A 10,320-nucleotide genomic window follows, 5' to 3' on the forward strand; every position below is an offset into this window, starting at 1 on the left:
AATCAGGCCCTGCAGTTTGGGGTCCGTGGCTCCTTCCTGAAGGGTTTAAAAGTGGATGACTACACAGCTAAAATCAGGCTTCGTCTCTAAGCGTCTTCCATTGAAATGAATGGGCTGGGAAAGCGATACATTAAAAAGGATATAAAATACTTGTGGAGGACCCAGGATTTTGCCCTTTCGGTATGTCGCTCGGGGGACCGCAACGCAAGTGCCCGTGAGGTTTCGGGACCGTCGGCCCCTCCGGCGGCCTTGTGGGAAAGTTCCTCGACCAGTTTATACGTACGGGCCACGTGTATCAAGTTGGTGGACAACCCGCTTATTAGCAAAACCGTGCCTTTATATTCATTTAAATGCATCAACGACCACATTATTCAGCGAGTGCACTTCATTAGACACACATATGTTAGCAACAACTGGTGGAATGCTCAGTTTGTCTTCGAATGTCAAATTAGGGTGGCCTGTTCACATACCCCCTATCAAAAACGCATGGGCTTAGATGGTAGGCGGAAGCCCTTCCGTAGGGAAACGATAGGTCGAGGGGTCTGGACATTTTAGATTATTTTTGTCTAGAAACCCCCGATTTATCCCCCAAATGTCCAAAGTTCTTAGACCTTTCCTGAAAAATTCCCCATCCCCCAACACTAAACCTTCATGATGCTGTTGAGGGGTATGTGAGAGAGAAGACTGTGTGATTGATCTTGTGATTGGGTGCAAAAAACATTTCCTGTTCCTCTAGAGCGATGTGCTCTCGGTATGTCGTCGGGAGCCACCCGACGGGCCAGAATCTAGAATATGGGGCCCCTCGGACCTTTCTAAAAAATTCCTCGTGCAGTTTATGTGAATGGTTCTTCCATACGGGTGTCGTGGACAAGACCCCCGCTGGGCCGACCGCCCCGAAACCGGGACGCACGCGATCGTCTATTGCCCACTAGTCGTGCGGAAAAGTCGGGTAACTTTACGGCTTTGTTTAGGGGTCAAAAGGTCAAATTAGGGAGAGCCGTTCACGAATAGTTTAATGAAAACGCATTGGCATAGATGGTAGGGGGAAGCCCTTCCGTAGGGAAACGATAGGCCGTAGGGTCTCGATATTCTAGATTATTTTTGTCTAGAAGCCCCCGATTTATCCCCCAAATGTCCAAAGTTCTTAGACCTTTCCTGAAAAATCTATCTCCCCCAACACTAAACCTTCATAATGCTGTTGAGGGGTATATGAGAGAGAAGGCTGTTTGATTAATCTTGTGAATGGGTGCAAAAAAACATTCCCTTTTCCTCTAGAGCATTGTGCTCTCGGTATGTCGTCGGGGGCCACCCGTCGGGCCAGAATCTAGAATATGGGGCCCCTCGGACCTTTCTAGAAAATTCCTCGTGCAGTTTATGTGAATGGTTCTTCCATATGGGTGTCGTGGACAAGACCCCCGCTGGGCCGACCGCCCCGAAACTGGGACGCACGCGATCATCTATTGCCCACCAGTCATGCGGAAAAGTCGGGTGACTTTACGGCTTTGTTTAGGGGTCAAATTAGGGAGAGCCTTCCACGAAGCGGTTAATGAAAACGCATTGGCTTAGATGGTAGGTGGAAGCACTTCCGTAGGGAAATGATAGGCCGAAGGGTCTCGATATTCTAGATTATTTTTGTCTAGAAGCCCCCGATTTATCCCCCAAATGTCCAAAGTTCTTAGACCTTTCCTGAAAAATTCCCCAACACTAAACCTTCACAATGCTGTCGAGGGGTATGTGAGAGAGAAGGCTGTGTGATTAATCTTGTGATTGGGTGCAAAAAACATTCCCTTTTCCTCTAGAGCGATGTGCTCTCGGTATGTCGTCGGGAGCCACCCGACGGGCCAGAATCTAGAATATGGGGCCCCTCGGACCTTTCTAGAAAATTCCTCGTGCAGTTTATGTGAATGGTTCTTCCATATGGGTGTCGTGGACAAGACCCCCGCTGGGCCGACCGCCCCGAAACCGGGACGCACGCGATCGTCTATTGCCTGCCAGTCACGCGGAAAAGTCGGGTGACTTTACGGCTTTGTTTAGGGGTCAAAAGGTCAAATTAGGGAGAGCCTTCCACGAAGCGGTTAATGAAAACGCATGGGCTTAGATGGTAGGTGGAAGCCCTTCCGTAGGGAAACGATAGGCCGAAGGGTCTCGATATTCTAGATTATTTTTGTCTAGAAGCCGATTTATCCCCCAAATGTCCAAAGTTCTTAGACCTTTCCTGAAAAATCCCCCAACACTAAACCTTCACGATGCTGTTGAGGGGTATATGAGAGAGAAGGCTGTTTGATTAATCTTGTGATTGGGTGCAAAAAACATTCCCTTATCCTCTAGAGCGATGTGCTCTCGGTATGTCGTCGGGGGCCACCCGACGGGACAGAATCTAGAATATGGGGCCCCTCGGACATTTTTGGAAAATTCCTTGTATAGCTTATTTGAATGGCTTTTCCATATCGGTTTCGTGGACGTGGCCCCGACAGGGTCAACCGATCCGAAACCGGGTCACGAGCAACCGTACGTCATTCACCGATCGTGCGGAAAAGTCGGGTGACTTTACGGCGTTGTTTAGGGGTCAAAAGGTCAAATTAGGGAGAGCCTTCCACGAAGCGGTTAATGAAAACGCATTGGCTTAGATGGTAGGTGGANAGGAGCGGGGCCAATGACGAGACACTGGAGAGAACGCATATTATTGTCAAAAGGACAATAATATGTTTCTCTCCACACATAACCAAAGGCTTTGCCATGGCTCTGCTACAGGACCAAGAAAGACATGACTAAATGAAGCAGAGCCATGACATTAAATTCTCCGAGGTGGACTGAAAAACTTCTGTCAGACAAATAATCTGAACCACTCCAATACAGTCCCTCTAACTCCAACGCAATGCTCTAATCTAGAAAGCAGGGTATTATGGTCTACAGTGTCAAATGCAGCCGTAAGATCCAGGAGCATGAGGACGGCACAATCACCTGAGTCAGTGGCCAATAAAAGATCATTAAAAACTTTCAACAGGGCTGTTTCTGTACTATGTAGTGATTTAAAACCAGACTGAAACACTTCTTGCAGACCATGTTGGTTTAAAAATGATTGCAATTGAGATAGGCCTAAAGTTATCAAGAATCGAGGTATCCAAGTTTGACTTCTTAATCAATGGTTCCACTATAGCATGTTTAAAATGTAGGGGTACAACTCCTGAGGCAAGGCTGCTATTTATGATTTCCTGAATTTTTGGTCCAAGAGTGTCGAAGACATTTTTTAAAAAATGAGAAGGAATGATATCTAAACAACAGGTAGATGATTTCATTTTTGCTACAATGTCTCGCAAAAAAGAGAGAGACACAGGCTCAAACTGTTTAAAAACAGCCGAGCACATAGTAGTGATAGATGAATCAACAGGAGGAGGAGAGATATGTGCTCTAATAACAGCAACCTTGTCAACAAAGAAATTCAAAAAGTTTACACACATCTCATGGGAGAACGTCTTGGTTACGGATGCAAGTGGTGCTAGCTGCAGAGCAAATGGGCGGACGTTAGACGTCCAACGAGGAGGAGCTACAGATCCAATGAGGAGGAGCTACAGATCCAGCGAGGAGGAGCTACAGATCACATCCAGAGAGGAGGAGCCTCACGTCACGTCTAGCAAGGAGGAGCTACGTAAGTTTCACCTGTATGGGTCGTACTTTAATTTCCTCTTTAACTTTTGTCATGTTTTCATGACATTGTTTCTATGAGAAACAGTATGACTTACACTATCTGCACCCCTGCTTTCGTCCCCGTACCATATTAACGCTATTTGTGAATCATATATATGATTAATAATCATATAATATATAACATATATAATTCATTAATGTAAAAAAACGCTGATATGGTTTTTGCTTTGCCCTTACAGGTGTAACTGTTTGTTATTATATTTTATATATTATGTATATAAGTTGGTTACTTTTTCTATTATTTTTGTTAAGAAGAAAATAAGTTGCATTTATTTTGTGAATTTGTTTTATTTGGTTTGGGACTTTTATTTTGAAATATCGACGGTTGTATTTAATTGCTGATTGTCAACAAGGTTCTCAGTTCATGTAAGCAAGCCAGTGGCAAACACGAATGTTAAGCGTGTGTGCTTCTAAGGATGTCTCTTTGTGCAAGGGATTTGAACGTGACATTAAGGAGTATTCAAGATCATTTCTTTCATATAGCATGCAGCCAACAAGGTATTTTCGCTTTATATTTGCTTTGCTTGTATTTTGTGTTTGAAGTTCTTAAAAGTATGTTTGTTTGCTAATGTATGTTTAGGTTTATATTAAGTTAATGTGGTTTTGTATTCATTGTTTAGTTTTCACTGTGATTTGGGGGAAAAGCCATCAAATAAACCAGTAGTAAGGAAACCACTTGTGCCAGCCTATGCTTGAAGGGAGTGACAACAGGTGTGATAAAAAATAAATAAAATGATCACCTATTAAGCTTGTCTCATCTCGTTTATTCCTTTTAATTTTTTTTTTTGTTTTTCTTTTTTAAAAAAATAAAAACGGGGTGTCAATTTGAGTACAAATAGGTAACCTTGTTGTCGACGTAATTTCAAACAGCGGCCACAGTTGCGTAAGGTATGGTGTGTAGAGGATTGACGCTGTAGATAGGGGGTTCTTATTCACCTTTAGCCAAAAATGCTCTTTTACCTAATTCCATTACATATCAGATCAGGGAGGCATTTGTTTTCAATAAAATCAATTTTAACTTAAAATGACCTTTTATTCAAAAAGTTTAGATTAAGGGTACATTGGTATTGGGCTTTATTATCTCAATAAGTTACCATCCTTTTAATTATTTGGATAAATAATGATTTACATGGTTATTTCATAATGTTTAATGCACAACAATACTGAGGTGCAAATAGTATCTGCCACTATTTATAAGTATCAATATAGCATCTAACTCCTATTTACAGTTAATCAAAAGAATATACAGCTATTTTTGGTTTGTGTAAATAGCATATCTCTAAGAAATGCTTCCAAATTCACTTAGTGTAAACAGAACCTACAGCTATTTAAACTTAGTGTAAATATCATCTGTCACTATTTTCACTTGGTGCAAATAGCTGCTGCCAAATAAAAATGAATGCATGTACAGCAGTATAGTTGTGAATATAATGTATATGTCATGGCTCTGCTTCATTTAGTCATGTTTTTCTTGGTCCTGTAGCAGAGTCATGGCAAAGTGTTTGGTTCGGTGTGGAGAGAAACATATTATTGTTCTTTTGACAATAATATGCGTTCTCTCCAGTGTCTGGTCATTGCATTTCCTTGTTATCTTTCCCTGAGTGTTTGATGTTCCACACCTGCCCTTGCTCGTTATCCCTCGTTTGTCTTCCCCTATAAATGCCCTCATGTTTCATTGTCTTGTGCCTTTGGATTACTTTGTACGTACGTTGTGTATACTGTGGTCCTCGTATTGTGTTCTGTGTACCTCGTACCGAGAATTCTGATGTTCCCCGGTTTCTCCCGTGTCTCTTGTTCCTGTTTTCATCTGTCGTAGTAAGTGTTAGTTTAGTTTATTCTTGTCAAAGTTTATGTGAGTCTTGTGGTTAGTCAGTTTACGTCCCTGTTACTTGTATATTATCCAGTTGTTTTCTGTTATCCCCCTCGTAGGTCTTTGTTTTGCCTTTGTGTTTAAAAATAAACATTTCTGTTAACCCCTTCACTGCCTGCCTGCATCTGGGTTCTCTCTGCACCACAAGCGTGACAGTATAAGGAATATAATCTTGGATGGACTCATTACCTTTTAATTAAGACAATCACATGGACAAAGTGACCTTTTTTCCCCACGAAACTTTAATTGGTCTAAAACAAGACATTTTACAACACCTAAAACTCCATGACAATACAAAACCATTTACAGAATTAACCCAGATCACCACAACCAGTTAGCTTTTTAAAGGTCAGGATTGTGCAGGCAAGACACACAAATATTTCTTTTATCACATACTTCCTGCATGAAAAACTCCATGTCCTGCATTCTCTCAAAGGTGAAAAGGAAGGGAGCCTGGATTTTGTCCTGATCCATGCCACCATCATAGAAAATGGTGTCAATAAATAGGTCCCGCATTGTTATAGCCAACAAGGAATAATTTACATTTACATTTGCATTTATTCATTTGGCAGACACTTTTATCCAAAGCGACTTACAAGTAGGAGAGCATATAAACATTTTGTCAACACGCTAAACAGTACCGTTAGTTTACAAGGCCATTCTACTAGGATTAAAGTTGGAGTAAGCAAAGGAGAGAATGAACAACAAGATATATATATATTTTTTTTTAGACAGACAGAAAGACAGTTATTGGTCAATGATCATCCTCGTTCATTCTTGTGACCTGTGGTAGGTGAACTTTCCCAGAAAAGTGGGTTCGGTACTCCTTCACCCAGTCACAGTGAGCAGAATCTGTTTCATCACAGCCGAGTCCTTTCTGCAAAAAGATAATAATATAATCAAATAAATAAAGATAATGAATAAATAATAATGTCAAGTGTTGCTCAAACACTTATGAAACAGGAAAGGTAATTGCATAAACAAGTCAAACAATACATAAACATTCCCTGTACATACATGGATTCTCGTATCTGGGGTGATCTCCATGATGTCTGGCACAGATGGGGTGACCTCCATAACGTTTAGATCCGGTTGGATCATTGGTTTGGTGACTGACTTTATAGAAAAAGTCAGTCCGGTTGGCTTTATAGAAAAAGTGACAGAACACTTTATTCCAGTGTGCATTATTTATAATAAATGAACTGTATACTGAGAAATGCACACAATGAATATCTTCATTCAAAGTATAGTTAGCAATATACCTTGCCAGAGGAAATGCCTGTAGTAACTGATGTCACCACCACCTCCTGATTCAGGCATGTCAAACTAATTAATAAAATATGTCAAGTAAAAAATCGTAATCATTCTCATTAATTGTCATTAATAATTGTCTTTTAATAATTGTCACTAATACTAAATTGTCTTTTCAGTCCATTTTGGTGAACAAATAACCAAAAAATTGATAAAAACTCACTGCCGAAAAATCTAAGGGCTTTCCAAGGGTCACATACATGGCGTACTAAAATACAAAATCAAAACTCTGTGTGTGCTAAATACTGCATTTGTTAATATAAGATCAGAAACAATGGTATAGCAATTATGACCACTTACCATCAACATGAATATTCAACAGTCATTCCCTTGAAGCTGAAGTGGTGCACCCTGCTATTTAAGAGTGGAATAACATCATATTGTACATACAGTGGGCTATAGTGTACTATGAATGTATAATATGATGACATTTCTCTGCTGTTTCTATAAAAATACATAAATTCAATTATTATACAACAATAAATCTGGGGCGGTCACAACAAAAAATTGATCATACTGTATTATACCATGGTCAGTCTCAATACTGGATTCTTATTGGCTGGAAGGTGGTGTGCATTAAAACCGTTTACTGCACATGTAGTTCAAGTCAGTTTGCATTGATAATGTCGTGGTAATGTAGAAAGAATTCACGAAGACCAGAGAGCCAGGTTTCAAGAGGTTTCAATCTTTATTTGCTCGAGCAAGCAAAGTGTGACTTACAGAGTTCATCTGATGATGTCCAATGATGTCCAACGAATACATGTCTGACTCCATCTTTTATACATTGTTCTCAAGTTGTTATCACAGTTCAAACCAATCATGTTTTACCTGACGTCATCTTCTACCAACCAGGTTTTACATGACATCACTTATTTTTATTAGTCCATCCCGTTATCACTCGCTACAGTTACATTTCACGTTACAGTTATATTTCCGGCCTACTATATTAGGATTTAATCGTAGGGAGCGCCTCTCAATCAACACATACGTATTTCATGTGCTCTTTATCTCGACACCTTTCCGGGGGATTTCGGACGATACATGATTTAACATTGGTTTTAAAAAATGAACTCATGGTTTAGTGATAATGAGTCCTTGCCTGTATGCGATAAGTTAAACTCCTCTACAAAAGTGTGTGGTTTTATTAAAAATGAGCTCATTGTTTAGTGATAATGATAAACAACCCAGCGTTCTTAATTAAACTTCTCTACAAAAGTGTGTGTGGTGTACGTGCAGTTCCTGTCTTAGTGTGATATGACTTTTGGTGTGTATGCGGGTGTTCAAGTGTTCAAACTCATACATGAGGCCCATAACCCTTGTTAAGATCAGAGAAGTACATGAACTCTATAACTACCTTTAAATGTATTCTTTTANTCAGTGCATTCTAACTTGAAATTGAATCGATTCATTTTCTAGTCTGAATGAACACAACTCAGTGCATTCTAACTTGAAATTGAATTGATTCATTTTCTAGTGATTTCTTACTGGGAATTGGACAGTTCCCTTCAACAGTTTAAATGGACGCGACGCCCCAGCTCATTTTCTGCAGGGAACCACAAAGAGCCAGTGTTTGAGTGTACTTTTAAACAGATGAGAGTATTTTTTGATATTGCGATTATGTCTTCTGCCTGCCCGCTTTGTTCGAACGCCTACGCGCAGCTTTCGCAGCACCTCCGGGTTACCCACAAGGTCCTGAACTTGACTGAGAGGAGGCTTATTCTTTCCTTGGAGTCAGGCCGGGTCCGCTACAGGGAGGGAACCTGCGGGATCCCGGGATGCCGAAAGATGACCTCTCGTCTTGACTGCCATATACGTGGTCACACGGAGCTGTCCAAGGAGGCGCAACGCAACGTGATCCGGGACAGTAAAATAAAAAGGTCATCGAAGAGCTCGCCGCCCTCCGCGCCTCCTGCCCAGCGATCCCGATGGCCACGTTTTTGGACATAGATGAGAGTCAAAATTTATTTGACGACTCACAGGAAAGAAGGAGTGACCAGGAGGAGGAGGAGGAGGAGGAAATGTGCAGCGAGGAGAAATGCCAGCGTGCCCGGGCCAAATTCCTTAAAACAATCGCAGAACTCAACAAGCAGAATGACACCCTGGCCGCCATGCTGCAGGAGGTGACGAGGAGATTCAAGAAGTTGAAAAGGAAGACGTCCTCCATGCCCTCGTCACAAGTGTGCTCTGCTGCAAAGAAACTGCTTTCGACCCTGGAGGCCGAAGAGGGAGGGGAGCCGGAAGAAGCAGCCGGGGAGCCCTCAGAAGAGGCAGCCGGGGAGCCGAGCGTGCGGCCCGGGGCTTCCACCACCCAGCCAGAGCCTCAGGACGACCTTCCCTATTTCCCGGAGCACGTCGTCGCCCTAAGTAAGTGTGAAACACTCGCTCTCTCACTCGCTCATTCCTACTCACTCACAGACTCAATGAGTAACCGCGTCTCTCTTTCTTCTGCAGATGAAGTCATGAACGAGTACAAGTCTCACCAGGAGGGATCGGACCCCTCTGCCAAGTTAAAAAATAATGTGGCCTCAAAAATATTCCGTATAAAGCATTTTTTGGGCTACATGGCAGAGGGGAAATCCAGTCTGGCTAACTTGTTGTTTCTGAATGACACAGTGAAAATAAGGCAGTGGATGGCCAAGCTGAGATCGTCCAAAATTACTGAAACCACGATCCACCACTACTTGAAAAACGTGGCTCAGTTTCTCGATTATGTGGCAGAGACCCCACCAGCCACCTCCCGCCTGTCGAAAGCTGTCCTGGTGGGCATCCGCCGTGAGGTGCGCACCTTGATCAAAGGCATGAGGCGGAGAGTTGTCACCCATGAATACGCGGTGAAGACAGCAAAGGAGGGAAGTTAATTCCTAAGGCCATCCTCGTCCAGTGCCGTGAAAAGGCCAAGCAAGTAATCCCGGAAATTTTGGGTGAGTTAACTTTCACTTTTCCAGCTTTAGACTTATTGCGTTTCATCCTCTAACGGCTCTGTCTTTTCTTTCTTTGCAGAGAGGCTAAAGACGACTCCTACTAGCAAGGACCAGTGGATGTTTTATGGGCACCTAACTGCCTACCTCGCCACTATCTACGGGCACCGCGGTGGCATGTTCCAAAACATGCTGGTGGAAGAGGTGACGGGTGCCCGTAAAACCGACCCGGCTGGAAACTTCCTAATCAACGTGAGTAACTCACTCACGCGCTCGCTCGCTCACTCACTAATTCTCTTATTGCATCTCACACTAATTCGCCCTCTTCACTTGTTTCTTCCTAGGAAACCGACGAGGAGGAGTCCGATGAGGAGGAGCCACCTCAGACGACTCCAAAGAAGTTAAAGAGGACGACGACAATCTTTTCACCCATCAAGACCAGACGAAGGGCGGTGGTGCACCTGTCCCCACTCAAAATGCCATGGGGCATCACACTGAACAGCCCCCCCAAAAAAA

At 42.5% G+C, this 10,320-nt stretch overlaps 1 protein-coding gene across 2 annotated transcripts; it reads left to right on the forward strand.

The window, feature by feature from the left end:
• The first annotated feature begins 8,337 nt into the window (after positions 1-8,337).
• Positions 8,338-10,050, forward strand: LOC130550499 (uncharacterized). Of its 2 annotated transcripts, XM_057327980.1 has the most exons (3): positions 8,338-9,250; positions 9,338-9,807; positions 9,887-10,050. In XM_057327980.1, exons 1-2 carry the CDS (start codon positions 8,812-8,814, stop codon positions 9,742-9,744), a joined length of 846 nt encoding a protein of 281 aa, XP_057183963.1. In that variant the 5' UTR covers positions 8,338-8,811; the 3' UTR covers positions 9,745-9,807; positions 9,887-10,050. The 2 variants fall into 2 exon arrangements, with proteins under 2 accessions (XP_057183963.1, XP_057183962.1); XM_057327979.1 differs by having other exon boundaries at positions 8,338-9,807.
• The last annotated feature ends 270 nt before the right edge of the window (positions 10,051-10,320 follow it).

The sequence above is a fragment of the Triplophysa rosa genome, unplaced genomic scaffold (genome assembly GCF_024868665.1).
Source record: "Triplophysa rosa unplaced genomic scaffold, Trosa_1v2 scaffold34_ERROPOS112264, whole genome shotgun sequence".
Taxonomy (NCBI): domain Eukaryota; kingdom Metazoa; phylum Chordata; class Actinopteri; order Cypriniformes; family Nemacheilidae; genus Triplophysa; species Triplophysa rosa.

Coding starts and splice junctions, on each gene's coding strand:
- LOC130550499 (XM_057327979.1), top strand. CDS start 8,812: ATGGCCACGTTTTTGGACATAGATGAGAGTCAAAATTTATTTGACGAC.